Source organism: Plasmodium cynomolgi, chromosome 7 (assembly GCF_000321355.1).
Source record: "Plasmodium cynomolgi strain B DNA, chromosome 7, whole genome shotgun sequence".
NCBI classification, from domain to species: Eukaryota; Apicomplexa; class Aconoidasida; order Haemosporida; family Plasmodiidae; genus Plasmodium; species Plasmodium cynomolgi.
Genome location: NC_020400.1, coordinates 570,365 through 591,184, shown reverse-complemented (window position 1 = coordinate 591,184; position 20,820 = coordinate 570,365). Strand labels below are relative to the sequence as shown.

At 45.6% G+C, this 20,820-nt stretch overlaps 5 protein-coding genes across 5 annotated transcripts; 2 read left to right on the top strand and 3 right to left on the bottom strand.

Annotated features, from left to right (window-relative positions):
* Positions 1-1,537: 1,537 nt before the first annotated feature.
* On the top strand, positions 1,538-2,128 carry PCYB_072240 (hypothetical protein; the record flags this gene model as incomplete). The annotated part of the gene is made up of 1 exon (XM_004221621.1): positions 1,538-2,128. A coding segment is annotated over one exon (591 nt), but the record flags the coding sequence as incomplete, so codon positions are not given.
* Positions 2,129-4,468: 2,340 nt separating this feature from the next.
* On the bottom strand, positions 4,469-5,734 carry PCYB_072230 (transporter; the record flags this gene model as incomplete). The annotated part of the gene is made up of 1 exon (XM_004221620.1): positions 4,469-5,734. A coding segment is annotated over one exon (1,266 nt), but the record flags the coding sequence as incomplete, so codon positions are not given.
* Positions 5,735-8,344: 2,610 nt separating this feature from the next.
* Positions 8,345-8,851, bottom strand: PCYB_072220 (hypothetical protein; the record flags this gene model as incomplete). The annotated part of the gene is made up of 2 exons (XM_004221619.1): positions 8,345-8,540; positions 8,739-8,851. 2 exons carry the CDS (start codon positions 8,849-8,851, stop codon positions 8,345-8,347), a joined length of 309 nt encoding a protein of 102 aa, XP_004221667.1.
* Positions 8,852-10,906: 2,055 nt separating this feature from the next.
* Positions 10,907-16,713, top strand: PCYB_072210 (hypothetical protein; the record flags this gene model as incomplete). Its single annotated transcript, XM_004221618.1, has 2 exons — positions 10,907-13,366; positions 13,585-16,713. The coding sequence occupies 2 exons, from the start codon at positions 10,907-10,909 to the stop codon at positions 16,711-16,713; spliced, it is 5,589 nt and encodes a 1,862-aa protein (XP_004221666.1).
* Positions 16,714-17,397: 684 nt separating this feature from the next.
* PCYB_072200 (hypothetical protein) lies at positions 17,398-19,791 on the bottom strand (the record flags this gene model as incomplete). The annotated part of the gene is made up of 8 exons (XM_004221617.1): positions 17,398-17,540; positions 17,565-17,674; positions 17,748-17,992; positions 18,324-18,484; positions 18,718-18,807; positions 18,949-19,062; positions 19,199-19,311; positions 19,764-19,791. The coding sequence occupies 6 exons, from the start codon at positions 19,789-19,791 to the stop codon at positions 17,773-17,775; spliced, it is 726 nt and encodes a 241-aa protein (XP_004221665.1). The 3' UTR covers positions 17,398-17,540; positions 17,565-17,674; positions 17,748-17,772.
* Between the last annotated feature and the right edge of the window lie 1,029 nt (positions 19,792-20,820).

Sequence of the window (20,820 nt, the reverse complement as noted above, 5' to 3'; positions counted from 1 at the left end):
GTTGAACACGAATTTGCCCCAAGACCCATACGACTATCAAGAAATGAAAACGTAGTCAGATGGATGCGTGCGCCTGGGTGGTATCTGCCCGTTTGTGTTTTTCGTTTTTTTTTTATTTTTTTCGCTTTTTTTTTTATTTCGTTTATTCTGTTTTTTTTTTTTTTTTCGTTTTTTTTCCTTTTTTTTCCTCTATTTTCTTCGCTTCATGCCTCCTGCTTCAATCCGACAGGCTATCCGGTTCGAGGAAATGCACATGCCCAGGTAGCGCAGTGCCCCACGTCAAACGCTCCATCCAGTTTGCAAACAATTCGGAGATTTTACGATTCCCCCCCCTCATGACTTGAAGGGCGTCGGAATATCCCTGCGCACGCGCGTATCCACAGAATTGCACATGTATGTACGCACGTATGTATGCATGTATGTATGTATGCACGTTCAGGCGCGCTTCCCCTTTAAGCGCATAAGTACGCATACACAAGCGCAAACAAGCGTACAAATGCGTGAAAACGCGTACATCCTCGTGCCTGTGCCTTTATTCCCCTTGTACAATCCCCTTTTTACCCGAGCGGGTGGTTCGAACGTGCAGCACACAGAGAGATAACGCAAGGGGGTGCCTCCTTGTGTGTCAAATCTGGCCCATGTAAAAAGGGTTAGCGGCTAACACGCAGCGGTCCTTTCCCCCCCTCCCCATGTGCCGCTTCTCACGCAACTCGCAAATGCAACGTTGGCAGACGGTCCCATAACTATGTCATAATTGCATAGCTCGCTCAAGTACGTACTCATGCCTACACGCACGAATGTACAAATGAATGTACTGATAAATGTACTCATAAATGTACGCATGAACATGTGCATGTGGACTTGTGCGCATGACCTTGCTGATGAGAACCAGTTGCGTACACCTCACACTTGCGTAAGGGCAGCGAATTCTTCGCTACGCGAACGTTCGCTAAAAATGTATGTAAATGCTGAGCGCGCGAGGTAGACCTAGGGGCATATGCATTCTTCCCTATATAGCATAGGTTCGCGTCTTGTGCGACTCTTCCTCTGTGTCTGTGAGAAGCAGCTTGAGCATCCCCCCCTCCACCCGGTCTTCACTGCCTTGAAATGGTGACGCGCGAACAGGTAGGCATACAACCAGGCAAGCGTTACTGTGTGAAGAAGTTGATACTATTCGAAGGGGGGAAAGTGGCGTAGGTGCCGACCAGCAAACCGACCAGCAAACCGACCAGCAAACCGACCAGCAAACCGATTAGCAAACCGACCTGCAAAGGCAAAGCCTATTTTTCCACACAAATCAGCATAATAAAAAATAAAAAAAACGTCCGCAACGTCTGCACCCTCGCACCATGATTTCAAAAGAACAGAAATGTTATGTGTCCCATCGAATGAGAGGCGTTGCACGCAAATGTACCAACCCGTTTGACAGTTCGCTTGAACCGACACCTGAATATGCACCTTGCCCCGTCGCACGCACCACGGAAACTCCCCTCCCCACTTTCCCCATGCATGTGCTCACTGGACACATTCCATAAAAATGAATGAAGAAATCGAAAAAAATATAAAATTAAATAGCAATTTCATAGAGTTTGAAGAAATAATAAAAGACATTAACACCCCCTTCAGTTTTATCGACTTGGTTGAAATTCCTTGTGTGCCTTTGGTTGACATATACGGACTGTCCCTGCTCAGCAATGAAGCATATTTGGAATATAAAAATGGGTTAAGGGAAGACAAGCTAAATGCAGAAGATGAAATTCGATTGACTCTCTTTTTTGCAGTAAAATTATACAAAAAGAATGTCTTAAAAATTAAGTTTCCTTCCTACTATGACATCATCGAAACCCTGAAATTTGATCCTGTGTCTGTTACCATAGGACTGTTCAACCAGTTTTATTTCGAAACCGCATACGAGTTGTGTAATTTATTGCCAGTCAGTGAATGGCCATCCACTAATTTTTATGACATTTTGAGAAAAGCAGAAAAAACGAGGATACATTTTTTAATAAATAACAAAACGAAATTAAATTCGTACTTCCTGGAGGGACTCACAAACAAGGAAAAAAAAATTTACAAATACTTTCTCGAGGGGACTTCCAAGGAAAGGGAGTCCATGAATAGGGAGACCACGTTGTTTTATTTTTACGAAAAGGACAAATGATGCAAGTAGGGGAAAAAAGGGGGGAGGATGAATACTTGTGGGAAGCACGTCGAGGAAGCGCTTGTAGGAAGCATTTCGAGGAAGCACTTGTAGGAATCACTTGTAGAAATCACTTGTAGGAATCACTTGGAGGAAGTACGAACGTGCGCGCATTAGCCATTTTCTTCCCCTGCGCGTGGGCAGCAGTTAATGTGTAAACGTTCGGGGTGGTCTTAAAGGATGCCAACAAAGAGTTGTGCGTCGCACCGGAGCGGTACATTCAGACGGGGGAAGAGGTCGGTTGGCGGCGGGGGTACCTGTTGCAACTTTGGATGCCCCATTTTTCCTTTGTAATTTTTCTCGCGGGGGAGAATTCATCCTTACCTTGTAAACGTTGTGGGCTTTCCCGCGTGCGAGTTGTTAGCGTCACTTTTTTGTGTTATATATGGGAGATGCTTCAAGCATATTTACGTTTTGCCGCTCGCGTTTTATGTGTTAACTGTTAACGTCGGTTGGCTAGCTAGCTAGCTGATTATTTTTTTTTTTTTTTAATTCCATTTTGATGATTTGTTAATGCAAAACGGAATAGCTACTTTATTTGGGAATAATTTTTTTTCGTTATGTTTTAAAAAAAACTCGGAAAAAAGCCAGTAAAAAAATATAAAGCATTAAACTGTTAATTATGTATGTGCGTAGTTAACTTTGTGGAGTGGTGACCGTTCGGGCAGTAGTCTGGCATGACTCGACTGGACGCCTTTTTTGCCATTTTCCCAGCTGCACACACATTTGGGAGACCGAACATGGGGATAAATAATTATGAACAAATTATTTCACACGTGTGTTTATTGCCTGGAAAGGAAAGGCGAAAAAAGGGTTGTCCTTCTGGCTGTGTTACACAAAAGTAGACATGGAATAACACACCCTTCAGACATGCGTCATTACGGCAAGGGAGGTAATACCCCTCATTCGGCGAGATCATTCATTGAGTGGAAGACAAGCATTCGCAGGAGGAAAGGACCTAAATACTATTAAATGGCATGTGGATAAAGGACAAATTAGTTTCCTTGCAGGTTATTTTCCCATGCAACAAAAATGATAAAGGGAAAAAAAAAAAAAAAAAACAGTTGTTCGAAATTAAATAGCGTAACTTGAGAGGGTGCCCATTTTGTAGATGAGGAAAAGTAAAAATGGGGGAACAAAATGGTGCCCTGTCACTAAAAATGACTCCGCGCCACCGGCAATTTGTCGCAATGACACGTGAATGGAAAAGGCTGACTTGGGATAAATCGCCATCAACTGCGACATACCACGAACATCGAGAACATCGCGAACCCCGCGATGCATAAAAATCGACAACAACGGCTAACTGTACAGCCACATGGAAAAACATTCATGCGCGAAAAATGCAAATGATAAAAGTGAAAGTGAGAACGGGGTGACACAAAAGCCTGACTTAGGGTTAATAGCACACACACCATTGTCACTGTATAAAATCACGCAAGGGGAATGTCATCTGCACACACGTACATACGTATGTGCTCTGTATATTTAAAAAAAAAAAAAAAGTATTCGCGCATTAAAGGATGTGCAGATAGCGCACATAAGAGACGGCAGGAATTGTCGCGAGTAGGGGTAATTAAAAAAATATGGAAACTAATCAGTGGGATGAAATGTCGCACATAGGTGCATAAATATGTGTACACCCCGCACGTATGCAGAGCTAACTTTTTGGTGGTAAAAAAAAAAAAAAAAAAACTGCAACATCGGTCGGGCATACACACAAGTGCGTGCATGAGTACGGAGATATATGCTGCCTATACAATTGTTCCGCGCGCGCAAAAAAAAAAAGGGGTAGCTCTTCAGATGGCAAATCCTCACCATGTGTTCCTGTTGTTAATGTTGTTACGGTTGTTGTTATTGTTCTTCTCCTTCTTCTCCCGCTTCTCCTCCTTCTCCCGCTTCTCCTCCTTCTCCCGCTTCTCCTCCTTCTCCCGCTTCTCCTCCTTCTCCCGCTTCTCCTCCTTCTCCCGCTTCTCCTCCTTCTCCCGCTTCTCCTCCTTCTCCCGCTTCTCCTCCTTCTCCCGCTTCTCCTCCTTCTCCCGCTTCTCCTCCTTCTCCTCCTTCTCCATCTCCCCTTTTAATAGGCAAAGGCCTTCACTTCTTCTTCTTCTCCGTAACTTTTAAATACACACAACACAGCAGCGTGACCACCCCGAGGGCGTTCAATCCATAAGTCACGGGTAAGTACTTCTTATCTCCCAGGTACATATAAACCACGTCGGTCAAGTAGGTGAGGTAAAAGTTAATAATTAGGCAGAGTGCACTAACTGCAAACATAATTCCGCACAATTTTCCGAAATGCTGCTTGGAGTATTTCTCATCCACATAGCAATAGAAACAGGAAAAAACGAAAGATATATAAAAGAAGAACAAAATCATGGCCATGATTCGGAAGAAGTATCCATCAAATAGGATCAAAAGGTAGGTCAAAAATATAAACAGGTTGTTTGTTAATATACTGTATATAGAACCAAATTTTCCAGCCAGGTAGCCAAAAAATGGGGTTGGGATAAAGGATAAAACAGTGGAGAGAGAAAATATTGTCGTGAGGTCATTATCTTTCCATATAAAAAAGGATCTATTGGTTTTTATAAAATAATCAAATCGAATCATACTCGAACTGCATATAAATACGGTGATTAAATATTCCCATTTTTGTGGATGATTCCATAAAGCTTTCATTTTATATGAAAATTTAGAACCCTCATCATTATTGTATGACTTTTTATCTCCACTTTCGATTCTGTCCATTTCGTTCATCATACTTATGTTTCTTTTCTTCTCTTGGTTTGACGATCCCGTGGCTCCTTCACTGTTCAGTTGCGAATGTCCACTCTTCTTACTCGGCATGATAAAAATACCCACAATAAATGCATACAAGCTACATGTGCATAGGTAGATTAAGCACAAAATGTAAAATTCGTTATCCTTAAAACTGTACATGTAGAAAAAGGCACATTTTAAAAGCAACCCAACGGCAAATCCCGTAGACCTTGCTGAACCCAGGATTCCAAAAATGAGAGACTCCTGTCCAGGGAAATATTTCGATATTTTTAACAACGGAATGAATGATAAGTCTGCTGAAATACCCAACATTAAAAAGAACAAATACCATACGTAGGAAAACTTCAAAACTGCTAGCGATAGAAATGCTCCTGCTAGGATTATTTGTCCACTTAGAAAACAGACCTTTTCTCCAAAGGTATCCAATACGTAGCCACTTACTGATGATAGGAAAAAATGAACAAAGAAGGCCAAGGTAAATAAATTGTTCACAGCTGCATCTCGGTTCCCACATGTCATATAGGATGTATTTGCGTCCACTTTAAATTCCTGCTTGTCATCCGTCGGCCCACATAATTCGCTGAAGGCACCTGACTTGTATATAATTGGCTGCCAGCCACTGAATCCTGCGTGTACGAAGGTCGCCACTGCCGCCACTATGGAGTACAGCCCGACCACCACCCACTTGTTCATCTTCAGGTCGTTCGACACGCTCTGCTCGTACTTGAGCTGCGATATGTCTTCCTTCATCTTTTTGGGCGGCATGGTGAGTTAAGCGGCGTGTTAAGCGGCGTGTTAAGCGGCGTGTCAAGCGATGTGTTAAGCGGTGTGTCAAGCGCTGTGTCAAGCGATTTGTTAAGCGGCGTGTCAAGCGATGTGTTATGCGGCGTGTTAAGCGGCGTATTCAGCTGCTTGCTTAGCTGCTTGCCTAGCTGTGTCCACCTCCCGTGCGCAGGGCCCCCTATCCACTGGCAGCTACTGAACCCCTGTAGGCGGCTCCCTGTCGCCCCTTGTTTTGTTCAAAGGTGGGCCACTTCGAACCGGTTTGTGCGCGGGCCCCCAGGCTGCTCCACTTGTGCGTTGTTTCTTCTTCGCCGCTTTTTTGGGTTATCCTTCCAAATGCCTGCGCGAAAATTTAACCAAGCCGAAGCAAACAAAAGTGGGAAAAAAAAGCGGGGAAAAGAAAAAAATATATAAAATAAAAAAAAATAAATGTAACATAATAAAACAAAACAAAACGAAACAAACAAAGCAAAACGAAACGAAAAGGGAAAAATGCGAAAGAACAAAACAAAATAAATTAAAAAAAAAAAAAAATATGATGGTGCACTTGAACAATACCCTGGGAAAGATTCATACTAAATGCAACGAAGTCGCCAGGAATTCTTCTTATACAAAAGTCGGCCACAGGAAGGACATAAGTCCTGCATACATACATGCATACATACATGCATACATATACATACATATACATACATACATATACATACATACATATACATACATACATATACATACATACATATACATACATACAGACTGATTATTTTCCCCCGCGCTTTGCCTTGCCCGTACACGTTGCTCCCAGGCCGACATGCAAGTTACATGCGAGTTACGCGAACGCCACATGCAGGATGCCACATGCAAGGTGGCGTATGCAAGGTGGCATAAGCACCGTGCAACCTTCGGTTAATTCCAATACGAGGCCTCTCCATTGGGGGCCTCCAAACGGCCTCCATGTTGTTAAAAATTTTGTGCCACTTCCTTTTCGACGCTTTCAAAGTAGTTTTTCTTTCTTCTTTTTTTTGCTTTATTTTGTTTTTTTTCTTTTTTTGCTTTATTTTACTTTATTTTATTTATTTTTTTTTTTTTTTTTTGTTTTATTTTTTATTTTTCCAATTGACAGCCCTAGCTGGTCACCATTTGTGTGCCCAACCTGGAGACAAAAAATAGTCGACAGAAGAGCCCTTCGAACTGTGCTATAGTAGGTATAACATGTTACGCCCATCTCCACGTGTATGCTGATTCTTCAGCTTCCCTTGGTCATTAGGCCGCCCCCCATTCGAAGCGCGTTTTTCGATTTGTATACGTGGGCGGGAGTTCGCCGTTTTGCTGGCGCGCCTCGTATTCGCTAGTGTGCATTCCCAATTGCATTCCTACATGTTTTTTTTTTTTTTTCTCCTCCCCTTCTGTCGCTAGTAACCCCCAAACGCACGTGCCTAATATGCAGTAGCACAAATCGGTGGGGTCGAAAATAAAAATTGCAATGCAGGAGCACCGCCGTTGTTTGCTGCATCGCGTGTGCACTCAGTAGGGTGACTACTTCTGTTGCAGTCCGAATCGCAGCGTGAGTAAAATCACACGAGATGAGATCATATGCGTGAAAAAAAAAATGGCTTATAAACTTGCGCATAATCGCGCATACAAATTTGCATGAGCGACTTCCTACGTGCGCACCACCCCACGTCGAACCAATGGAGTTGCTAAAAAGCTGTCACTTCTTAAACAGAACTGAAAAAAAAAATGGGCGAGGGTTGTGGAAAAACAAAATTTGCTTTCGCAGCAACAAGCGCCCACGCATGAACACACTGTACATATGAACACACTGTACATATGAACACGCTGTACATGTGCACACGAGCAGGAACACGCGAAGGCATATATGTATATGTCGGAAAAGGAGATGAGGTGCCCTTCGTTCATCGGGCAGGGCAAATGCTCAACTCGTCTCTCACACAGGGTTGCCGCGTCCCAAAATAAAAGAAAAAAGTAAACGAATGTACGCGGGGCCAAAATGACGGGTATATGTATGTTTTTCCTTTTTTTTTCCCCCCTCCCCAACCCTCTGTGAGATCACTTTACAAAGACGACAAATGAGGTTTCATAAAAAGGAGTTAAAAAGGTAAAGGGGGTCAAAATAGCGTGCACATAAATAAACTGCGTAAGATGTTAAATCCAGCATCGCTGCAACTGCTTCTTTTTTTTTTTTGTGTTAAATGCACAGGATGGTTCACACCCGCGTGGGTAGCTAAAACGCCAAAACATATTTGTACATGCAGCCAAAGTGCTGCTAGTCATTTCCCTATGTGTTGCGCTACTGAACGAGTAGGAATAATTTACACACGTTAAGCGGTTAAAAGTATCGGTGATCCGGGAGGGAAAAGAAGGGTCTTCCATTTCGTTTATGCTCCTGGACATGTGCTGCTTGTGTAGGTACATAAGATCAAGGGGGAATACAAAACACACACATATGTGTTTGGTACTGAAAGGGATTGACTCCCTCCCCCAGGTTGACTTCAAAATGGAGAGTTCCTGCAGACAGCCCCGATGATCATCCTGCAAAAATGGGCTGGTAGTGCCCTAGTCATCCAAATTATTTAGGGCTGCCAACTCATCATTAAAAAAAAGCTCGTTACATCCTTTCTTGTTAGCATCTAAACACTTGTCAACCCACTCGCTGTACACGTCAATGCATTCATCCAGGCTGGTAATCTGATTTGCGTACTTGACTCCACATTTGAGGCAAGTCAGTTCGCCGATTCCTTTGGACCTGTGCCTGCGAGGGAAGCGGTTAAACAGGGGGAAGCGGTTAAACAGGGGGAAGCGATTAAACAGGGGGAAGCGATTAAACAGGGGGGAAGCGTTTAAAGGGGGGGGAAGCAACAAAAGTGCACGCATAACAGCATAAGGCGTATCGCATCCCATCATGGGAAGCATGAACAAAACGGCAGTTCTTTCCTCCACTCGTCCTTACAGCTTAATGTCGACCGATTTCTTGTAGCTGCAAAAGGGGCAGTTGAATTGCTTATCCAATTTTATGGGCTTCTTTTTTCTCGGTTTAACTTTTTTGACTTTACTTCTCGCCATGTTGCATTGAACGGAAATTCTTTTTTTCTTTTTCTTTCCTGACGTACAGAGGTAACGCTTAACTCGGTGGGGGAGTAATACTCAAGGGAAGGGTTCAATCAGGGAAGAGTTCAATCAGGGAAGAGTTCAATCAGGGAATCTTTCAATTGCTCGTTTGCTGATTTGTTCACTTAAATAGGACTGTGATGTATGCGCTATTTCGACTTGGCATAGCTGACTGAACTGGTCGAACTTGCAGAGATTCCCCAATTGAATGGATATACAACGGCAGGCTTGTCTCGCGCTCAGCCTTCTGCCTAACAGCTGCTTCCCTGTGATGGGGTGGTGGTGGTGAGATGATTTGACCGTTCCGCTTTCGCGCCTTAAAAGCAAATTGGTAAATAGGAAGGTACGCAATGCAAAATGGGGACTTGGAGACGGCGAGTCAAAGAAAAATTAAAAAAAAAAAAATTCATAAAATGTATACGAATAAAATAATTTTAAAGTGCGGAAAAAATTGCGGCCATTCGATTCATTCACGCAGCAGCGGTGAAGAGTCATCGCAGATGTTAAAGAAGTCGGGTAGGGAATCCTGGTGTTGCCATTTTTTAACACAGCTTCAAAAATTGTCAAATAGGCAACGAGTGACGTGGAGAGCGGCGGAGAACGAAGGCGAAGAAGGCGAAGAAGGCGAAGAAGGACGGTTAAGAAGGAAGGCGAAGGAACTCCTTTTTTTTTTCGCACTCGCGCAGAACGAGCGTGGGGAGCGGCGCGAAAAAAGGCAGCTGAAAAGTGAAAAATGAAAAGTAAAAAATGAAAAGTGAAAAGCGAGGTGAAGCAAAACCGGACGGCGTGGAACTTTCAGCAGCGGGCAATTTCGCGCAAGGAGAAAAAAAAAATCATCAAAAAGGATGCCATAAAATTGTCAAAAAGGACGCCAAAAAATTATCAAAAAGGACGCCAAAAAATTGTCAAAAAGGACGCCAAAAAATTATCAAAAAGGACGCCAAAAAAATCACCAAAAAGGACGCCAAAAAAATCACCAAAAAAGAGCGCCAAAAAAACACCGCAAATTTTTGCCAATTTTTTTGCCAAAAAATACGCGGGGAAAGTCGGCCAAAAGGCACCTCCCGCATGCGTTAAGCACAACATGCACACGAATGTGTATTTTATTTTTTCCCCAAGTGTACACAAGGGACGCGTGTTCAGTCAGGATGCATAATTTTTAATCGTACGATGGGAAAGGCCCCCTGATGGGCACGAGTGGCAGGGCGGTCCACGCAAAGATAAGATAGATAGCACAAAAAAATTGCAAGGCAAAAAAAAAAAAAAAAAACTTTAGACATATTAGCCTCAAGCCAAATATGCAACTTGGCAGATAAAGCACGGTGGGAGAATAGCAATCTTTGACCCTGAAGCTGTGCGGCAAAGGAGCAGTGAAGCGGAGAAGCGGAGAAGCGGAGAAGCGGCAAAACTGCAAATCTGCAAATCTGCAAATCTGCAAACTGCAAAACTGCAAAACTGCAAAACTGCAAATCTGCAAACGGCAAAACTGCGAAGAGCCCGTGCGGCCGGAGAGTGCAAGTGCGTCCCGAAGGGAGAGAGGAGTCCCGGCGAGGACACAGATAAGGCTCGTTGCCTTTTCGGACGCAAAATTTCTTATCAGCTTCACCACGAAAAAGGGAATAAAGTGAACCTTCGCAAATATAGTCGCAATAAATAGTAACAGCTAAAAGAGGGAGCGCAAGGCGAACTCACGGTGAACGTCAAGTCCACGTATCCCCCACGAGGAGGTACACACAAAAAAAAAAGGGACCACTTTTATCATGTCATAATATTTTTTAAAAAAAAAAAAAAAAGAATAATATGCACACACATCATATGTACAGGATTGCATATCTGAGATAGTGCACTTGTTTGTGTGCCCCTCCAAGTGGGGAAAAAAAAAAAACAAAACGGAAAGGTGGACTAAACTCTCACGTAACCCTACGAACTGCGTGATCGTTTTCGTTTTGGAATCTTCATCTCCTCACAAAGTGACATGACCCAGTGTGAGCACTCCCCCGCCCCCAACTAATGAATAAAGATGACATACACCGATTAAATGTATTCCCCCCCGATGGAGCAGGGGAAAATGAAAATGACGAAACGGATGAGAATGAACTCGGCGAAAGGGAAAAGTGCGTTTCCATTTTGGACGCGTCTTCTCCGAGGAGTAGTCATAACCAAGTGGGGGGCAGTAATGAGAGGGATAATCTTCCGGGGACAAATGACACCCCTAAGGGGGGATCTCCAATATCTACTTTAGGCGAGGTGGTCCAGGCGGCAAGCGGTGAAAACGCAGAAAGCGCAGAGAACGCAGAGAACGCAGAAAGTGCGGAGAACGCAGAAAGCGCAGAGAACGCAGAAAGCGCGGAGAACGCTGATAGCGCAGCGAACGCCGCGAGCATCGCCAACACAGATGACACCCTGAACCGGGACGAAGCCAAGCAGGGCGCCCCCCACCCAGCAGAAGGAATGGAATGTGCTCCCCTAAACTGCAGCATAAACACCGTTGCAACGGCCGACAGTGGGGAAAACAACACGACGGAAAGCCCCCCAGCGGAGACCCCCAATTGTTCCATTTCCATTAGCGGCATTAGCACAACGCGTAATAATAACACAGATGCGCATGTAGAACTGGTAGGGCAGACGGTGGGGCAGGCAGTAGAGCAGGCGGTAGAGCAGACAGTAGAGCAGACAGTAGAGCAGACGGTAGGGCAGACGGTAGGGCAGACGGTGGGGCAGACGGTAGAGTGCATTCCTGTCATAGGAGAAGCGAAGGAAGCCAATTTTGCACCCGAGATAAATGTAGAATCGAAAAGGGAGGAAGCGAATTGGTTAAAACCTGCCAGCTCATGTGTGACAGTGGCTTGCAGTGAAGAGTTACCTCCGGTTGGGGATTGCTCGAGGAAGCTAGCTGATGTGGTGAGCGAAGCTGCTAGTTGTATGGTTCATGAGATCGCCAATAAGATCGCCAATGAGGTCGCCAATGAGGTCGCCAAGAACACTGCTAAGCGAGGAGACCAACTGTTCTCCCTCGCACACACAGTAAGCAGCTTCCAAGCCGAACTGCTGGAAAAAAACAAAGGAACATTCGAAGAAGTTAAAAAAAGGGGCTGCCTCTTTGTGCTAGCCATCCAGCAATCATTTATGAACAAAACGGAGAAGGTCCTTTGCACCAGGTGCAGCCCCCAATTGGCATCCCTGAAAGGAGCCAATGAAATTTTCCGGATAATATTAAAACTTCAAGTAGAAAAACAGACGAGCGAATTGTACTTGGCTCATTTTTTGGAGAAGCTAAAGAGGGACGTGGAGATGGCCAACCAGACGGCGCAGCAGCGGTGGACACATGAGCTGACCCAGCAGGTGGCCCAGCAGGTAACCAAACAGGTAGCGAAAGAGGTGAGCAAAGAGGTGAGCAAGGAGGTGGCCCACCAAATGGAGGAAGCACAACTCAAAATAAACAGCTTAAGCAAAGATAGAACAACCCTTATGGAGACCATCAAAAAATGGGAGCAGCATTTTCATCAAATGAAAAATGAACAGGAAATAATTCACGCTAGGGTTAAAATCAGTGTCCATAAAAGCTTCCTCAATTTTACGGAATATATATTTCATCTCCTCCTAAAGGTTCATTCTTCCCTTTGTCAGAAGAGTGACAAGCTGGCATTTTTAATCAACCGATTGAAGTGTATTGGACTTGAGTGGAGAGCCTCCCAGGGGGGGAAAGGGAAACGGAATCGGCAGAGGAGGGGGAGAGAGACACGTGGGGAGACCCACCACAGTGATGGAAAAATCAGTAGGGAGAAAAAAAAGGAAAAGAAGAAAAGGAAAAAAAGAACCGTGGGGAGAAGCAAAACTGGCAATAGGAGCGAAGGTAGCAATAGGAGAGGAAGCAGCAGTAGGAGCGAAGGCAGCAATAGGAGCGAAGGCAGCAGTAGGAGCGAAGGCAGCAGTAGGAGCGAAGGCAGCAGAAGGAGCGAAGGCAGCAGAAGGAGCGAAGGCAGCAGTGGGAGCGAAGGCTGCGCGTTCTCCCTTGGGGGGAGTAGCCCCCCGCGCAGTGACAGCTCCAACTTCTCCAAATCGGGAAAGCACCACTCGTGTAGCTCCTCCTCGTGCGAATCCAACTCCAGTGTGTGCCTTTCGAACGAGTTGTGCCTCTCCGACCTGACGCACATGAACACAAATGGGCTCACGGACGGAGGGGGCAAAAAGAAGGGACGCAGAAAAGTGAGGCAACTGCTAATCAGGGCAAGTGCATCCAAGGAAGGGAAAAATAGAGCGCACTCGGTGGACAACGCGGGGAAGGCGCCCCCCAACAAGGGGAAAAGGAAATCTCACCACAAGAATGAGCTGCGCGAGCGGCGCGACCAGCACCATCAACACCGTCACCACAATCAGCGCAAGTTATACAGCCGGTATAGGAAGTACAAAAGGCTCTACGCCGAAGAGCTGCAAAAAAACAAAACGTTGCATTTTCTGCTGGCGAATAAGGTAAAACTGGGGCGGCCACTAGCGGCTTGGACTGCCCGCTACACACACGTAGCCTCCTCCGCTGCATTGACACACGAACGGTTGTACCTAATGTGTGCCTAATGTGTGCCTAATTTGTACCTAATATGCACATAACACACACATAACACACACATAATGCACACATAATGTGCACATACTGCATACCTAATGTGATGCTTGCCGATCCATTCCCGCAGGATGAAGAAATCGCACAAATTCGAAGTGTAATGAAGGATGAGATGCACAGCAGACTCCTCCTCCACGAGCAAGAGGAGAAAAATAAATTAAAAGAAATAAACGAGCTGAAGGGGTTGCTACAAAATGAAGAAATGTCAAATAAGAAGTTAGTCGTCCGGAATGAAGAAATGGAAGAGCTAAATAAAAATTTTAAAAAAAAATTCGACATGTATGAATACACAGAGAAAGAATTAAACAAGAAGCTGTGCGAACTGAACATGGCACTTAGCAAGGAGAGGAGAAAGAACAAACGGTTGGTTTTTCAAAATGGAAAAATGAGAAGCGCTCTTTTTCGATATAACCATGGGGTGAACTTACTTGACAGGGGGATGTATCATCGTAATGGGAAGTGGTGCGTTAATGTTTCTCCGTTGGAGTGTGTAGACGGAGAGATGGGAAGCGAAGCGGACAGCAGCTTTGGAAGTGAAGGAGACAGTAATGTGGGCTCCGAATTATACAGTGAGAACAGCGAACATTTGTATGAGGACGAAAAGTATTTCCCGCATGGCACGATTAAAGTCCCAGTTCACTACACGAAGCAGCAAAGGAGGAAACTGCTTCTTCAAGGAAAAATGAACAAAGCTCATGGTCAACTACGTAACAACAGGGGAAAGGACGTGTATGGAGGGCACTATGAGCAGAATGAATACAAACACGTTAAGTTAAACTCCTGCTGCTTTAGTGATAACTCTGTGGATGTTAGGATGCCGAGGAGCAGGCGGCTCCCGCGGGGCGGGGGCACGAAAGGGAAGCTCGCCGTCCGTGAAAAGGGCAACGGGAAAGAAGGGGAACGCCAAAATGAGAGACAACAAAAGGGGCTGCAAAATGGGCTGCAAAATGGGCTGCAAAAGGGGCTGCAAAAGGGGCACCACAACACGCAGCACAGAGACCGCCAGTGTGCCCCCCCAAACAGCGACAAACCCGTACACATCGATGACCAAATCAGAAGAGACCTCGAAAACTTCGACGAAAAGAAGTACAAGAAAATTATAAGTGATATCACTAAAGAGGAAAAAGTAATTGAAAAAATAAAAGAGGACGATTTGTATTCTATATTTATGCAGAACTGGGAGGAATCTCTTATGGGACCAGAAGAGGGAACAAAAAATGGGCCTCTCTCCTGGTCAGGGTCCTTCATGCATCATCTGAATAGAAGCGTGCTTTGTACCAATCAAGGGGAGGCAATTCTCCCAGGGGGGAATTATGACCAGGTAGAAAGGGGGGGAAGTAATGGGACAAAACGGGGTGACTTCACAGAAGGTAGTTATGCGAACGATGTGGATAATTGTGCTGATGGCCCCATAAACAGGGCCTACCTTTGTCGGGAGGAGAACACCGCGGGGAAAGACATTCAAAGGGAAGAAACCCTAATGGGACATCCTGGAGGGCACGAAAATGTCACGTTTAATTATGACCCGAATTGTTCAGGCAAAATGCATGTATTCCCCGTGGAGGAGACGCAAATTGCTAATGGGACAGGTCTACCAAGGGGGGAGGAGGAACCTCATGAGGAGGAAGGAAACAACAGGATGGATACTTCAAAAGGGACGAATGACCATGTTGGGAAAGGCCTTAAAGGCCTTGGCGGTGCCATCGATGGGACAACTAATTGGGACGTCCACGACGGGAACGGTGGCAGTGAGCCCTACGGAACAAATCTCATCGAAGGAAGCGAATTAATCCAACTTACCGATAACCCCCAGGGAGGAGAGGCCATCCACGGGGGAATCTTAAAAAACTACGAAACGTACAAAAAGAACAAAGAAAAATTCATGCACCTGACTTTACGAAAAAAGGTAACGCATGTGGGGAACGAACATACACCCACAGGAGGAGGAGGAGGAGGAGGAGGAGGAGGAGGAGGAGGAGGAGGAGGAGGAGGAGAAAAAGAAGAAGAAAAAGGAGGAGGAAAAAAAGACGGAGGAGGAAAAAAAAAGGCCACATTCCTAGCAAATGTATTAAACAAGGAGAGCTCCAAAAGGGAGAATAAAAATGGTTGCCATGTTTATGCCGAGCAACAGGAAGAGGAAGCATTCGAAATGGACAAGAATTATGCCCCTTTTCAAAGCGCACAAAAAAGGAACTCCCTCGATAAGGATAGGGACATGCGAGAGAGCATCATGATGCATTATACATACGGGAATGACAATCATAGGGGTGTAACCCTACACAGCAATGTGAACAATAGGAGTCACATTGCACCAACTTCATATGACAACACAGATGCACACTTCTTTCAAACGTCGGATAAAAGGGATGAGACAAGGAAGGGCAGTGTGGTAGATGAGGTAGGTGAACAGCAGGACGAACGGGGGGCGCATAAGCCAAATCGAGAGGGAGAAAGAATGACCCCAGGCGGAATGGCACCGAACCCCCACACAAACGAATTCAGCTTACATAATGTGAGCAACAGTGTGTTGAATGCAAGTAGTGCAGACCGTACAAATGGTGCAGGCCGCACAAGCGATACATGTTATCCTCCTGTGGGGGGGGGGAATTCTCGAGAAAAAAAAAAAATCCCCATGTGTGAAGATATCACTGCCCCGGCTAATGAAGGGCTAAATGGGGACAGCCACCGGGGAAACGCCGCTGCATACTCCTCGTATTCCATGAACATGTTGATGGGCGCCAGTCGGACGGACAAGATTGGGTGTAGACTAATCACCTCTGATGCACCGAACGGGGGAACTACCCTATATGCGGCCACCCATTTGGCAAAGGTCGACATGGACACAGAGGAGTTGTGTCCCGCCTTCACTCACGAGGAACAGAGTAGACCACGTACAACTGGTGCGAAATTAAATGAACGGAATGAAAGTGCCACAGTGACGGGCATCCCTCCAATCGAAGAGCATTCACGTATCGCAGCAAACGAAATAGTTAATCACAGCCATCAGAAAGGGGGCCATTCTTGGGACAATAAAAACAGCGCGGGCAGTTCCGTGCCCAAGAATGAAGCCCTCAATGAAGCATTGGGGCCGTACCAAACAGGCGCAGCTGTGCCCAAAAGGGACTCCTGTGAAAGCGCGCCACAGAGGAAGAGTGTCGGGGATAGGGGCGTCTTAAGTAGGTTGCTCAGGAAGAAGTAGTCCCGTCACTCTTTGAGACTATTCAATTTTTCCGCGATCGGTCGATCGTTCGTTTGTTCGTTTTTTTATTTTATTTCTTTTTTTTTTGTGCTCCCGCGAGCAGGTTAAGCGATATCACCCCGCACAGGGCGTCGAATTTACACCATTTGCGCGTCGCATTGGGATTGTCTCACGGACGCCTCGCATTCGACAGTTTTATATTCCTATGGCTCAATAAGCTTATGGCTCAATAAGCTTATGGCTCAATAATCTTATGCCTTTATATTCTTACGCCTTTATATTTTTATAGCTTTATATTTTTATAGCTTTACATTTTTATGGCTCAACATTTTTATGGCTTCATAATTTAACCATTCGATAACTTTGTTGAACCCCCCTTTTGAAGAAAAATTTTCCACAATGGACCGCATCGGGTCATACCTACCGATGGGCAGCCGCTATGTGTAAGGCACGGGAAGATCCCGCCAAGTGGGAGTAGAGCCCCCTCATAGGTAGCTGATGTTGTTTTACCCCTATGTACGTAAATGAACCAGTTAAACCATGCGGGAGGTACAAAGAGGTGTGCCTTTCTTTTGCGCTCATCTGTGCTGGAGTTTCCTCTCTCCTTTCAATCATTCAAGGGAAGGGAAAATTAGACGACTGTTATATGCGTCTAGGGGGACAAACTACACAAACAGTTTTTGTTACCTAAAGGCAAAAAAGTTGGGTGTGCACGGCGGCAAAGACGTACCTGAACAGGTATCCCATTTTAGCCCCCTTGTTGGAGAAATAATTAGGCGGAACTTAAAGAAAATTTTACGGCAATCAGTGGGGGAAGGGGGCAAGTGATGAGGGAAGGCGTCGCCGCGCAGAGGGGGAGGGAGGCACAAAACAAAAATGAGGAAGAAACAAATGGGGGGAAAAAAAACAAAAATAAAGCGGCGAAAAGGAGAGAGATCGAAAGGTAAACGTTGGACGCACGCTCCACAGAAACGCAGCACAGAAGCGCTCCACAGAAATGCAGCACAGCAACGCTCCACACAAACGCTCCACACAAACGCTCCACACAAAAACTCTTCCCTAGGAATGCTTCGAAATGAGGACTTTAAATTCTTCATACAGATCGGAGTTCGTCTCGCCAAATATCGCTTGCGCCTTTTTCAACGTCTCCTCTCTCTTCTGCTGGTGATTGTTCAACTTTTTGATGTTAGACAGGAACTGGTTAAACTGCTCGTACGTCAGTCTGCTCCTTGCGTTGCGGAAGAAGGCCCTGCCGTCTGTGTTCTTCTCGCCTGGCGATCTGCAAAAGGGGGAGGCAAACGGGGTGGGCAAAATGGGGCAATCAAAATGGGGGGGGCGCCTAAATCTTTACGGCTGGGTTCATCAAGGAGACACAACCCTAGGGGGACGTGCACATGGAGTGCACATAATGCCTCCTTTGCAATTCGCATCCATGTAGCATCGAATGCAAGCTTGGGGGAGGGAACCCGAGCCGAACCACCCAAGAGTCAGTCCCCCCTTCCCGAATGAGCCCCTTCTCCAGCGCCCACTAAGGTGTAACTCCTTCGTTCGTTCTACACAATTCGACACATTTCCACTCCTCTACTTCTTAGCATCTCCCTCGAGGTTACCCCGCTCCCATGTAAGGAGAGTTAAAATTCCCATTAATAATATTGTGCGTGTCCGAATTAACAATTTTGTTAATTAACGTTTGGCAGGAGTCCTCATTGCCATTAATCTCGAGCATGGTTCTCGGCGCGGTCGTTTGCAGCATGTCGTCCGCGGAGTAGTACTGCGTGTGGGGAGGAAGCGTGCGTTGAAGAAGCGTGTGTCGACAAAGCGTGTGTTGACGAAGCGTGTGTCGACAAAGCGTGCGTTGACGAAGCGTGCGTTGACGACGCGTGCCTCTCGTGGGGAGCCCCCTCTCCCCATATGCACACACCAAACGTGCAGTTCATGCGTACAGGCAAAATGTGCACTCGCGAAAAATGCACAAGTCTACAAAAAATTTATCTCTGAAGTTACTTTATGGGCATCCTCCACGTCATGTTCCTCCTGGATAGAATTGAGGACGGCCTTTTTAAGATTCTCCAATCGGTCAATGTCCCTATTCAGCTGGGGAAAAAATATACTTATCAATACCGTTCGAGCGAACCACAAAATGATTGCTGCTATATGGGCACACAGGTTAAGTCTTATATGCGGTTGTTTATCCTTTTTTTCGCAGAAAAGCTGTACTGTTCCCCTCGGTCTTACCTTCTTAATGGTCGTAATCAACTGCTTGTTTTCATCTGCCAACTGATTTCCTCTCTGTGTTGATTCGATTAGCTGAACTTCTAGGTTGCTATATTTTTTTTGTATCGACGAGAGCTGAAGGGGGGGGAGGGTAAAAGCGATAAAATAGGGGCAAAATTAACAGGTGCTTCATTTATTTCATATGGGGGTAGAAACACGAACAGGCAAACAACCATGACAACTAATTCAACATAGAGGATGTAGAATTAACCTGTTCCAGCTTTTCCGTCAGCTGCCCCTTGAGAGATCTGATTTCTGCCTCCTGGGACGTAACCCTAGTCTTGTACGCGTTGGTGACAATTTTGAATCCTAAGGCGAGTTGTTCTGTTGGGGGGGGGAGAGAAGCAGGAAAAGGGGTGAAGCAGGGAAAGGGGCGAAGCAGGGAAAGGGGTGAAGCAGGGAAAGGGGCGACGCAAGAAAGAAAAAGGAAAAACGAAAAAGGAAAAACGAAAAGGGAAAAACGAAACATGAATGAGCTCTCTCTCCCCATTGGCCACTCTTGTAATCCTTATCAGGGATCAACCGATGAGATGATATTCTCCCCCCGGGTTGTATACAGATAGGCACCACAGGAAAAATATATCAAGGGGTTCATAACTTATACGCGGGTTGTAAACGAAGACACCCACGTGGTCACCCCACCAAGTGGCCGCTCCCCCAAGTGGTCGCTCCCCCAGGAGAGTCACGCCATATTTGCACTCCTCTCGACACACTCATCAGGCAGGTTAAAATGCCCCAGGGTAGTTAATAACCATCTGCATCTGAGGGCAGCCAACTTAGGTCTGTGGTCCCCGCGTTCGACATTTTGGTGTAAAATTTTCTTGGACAGTTTTAAGGGAGTAAGGAAAAAGTGAAAAAAAAAAAAGGAGTCGCAACAAAAACGATTCAAAATGTTGAAAGGCTGTAAAAAAGGGGGAAATTATAAATGTCGGTTGAGTAGGAGTGGTGGCAGGGTGGTGTTAGGTTTAGGGTGGTGGTGGCACGTGTGTTCGGTCACGCCAACGTGCACTACGCGTGTGTACTTGTATCTGTCTTGTTGCAACTGGCGCGGGAAACAGTTCCACTGCAAAGGGGGTTACAAAACTGAGGCAGCGAATTTTTGCAGGCCTGTGGGGCAAGGAGAGCACCAGCGCATGCACATATGCATATACATCCGTGTACACCTGCACAGATTTGGGCCCCTTTATGATCAAGCGGAATGCAGCCTGAGGATAGTGTCCTCCTTTTTTTTTTACGCGCAAACGTAGCACTAGTGTGCAGAGGGGTGAAGGGGTAAAACGTGGGGAGTACAAAAAAAAAAAAAAAGGAAAGCCACGTGAGGGTAAAAAAAGGGAACAAAAAAAAAAAAAAAAGGGAAATAAATGGACAGTGTGTGTAGGGGGAAACAAACGGATGCACTAACAAACCGATACGTGAATGAACGGATTCGCGAACGGGACATATAATCCTACGCAACGACGGACAACACCGGTAGGCAGGTAGGTCGGTAGGTGCGCCCCAGTGTTATGTCTTTGCCCGGCGTTCGTTTATCTTGCAGTGTGCTTCGCCGACTTGCCTCGCTGGCTCGTTCGTGTAAAAGTCAGTAGCAGCATTTCAATCATTTGCAGCTATGACTACAAAACGTTTGCTCGAATTTCTTTCCCGTTTGTAACTCTTGGCTAGGCGTTGTTCCGCTAAGTTAAGCGGTCGTTTTTTTTTTTTCTTCACGTGTAGGAAGGCACCATGTGTATGTCAGTGTATGCAGCGCTGGCAAATAATTGCACAAAAAAAAAAAAAGTGAAACATACGGTAGGAAAAAAAAAAAAAAGGACTAACAAGGGTTAAAGGAGGGGA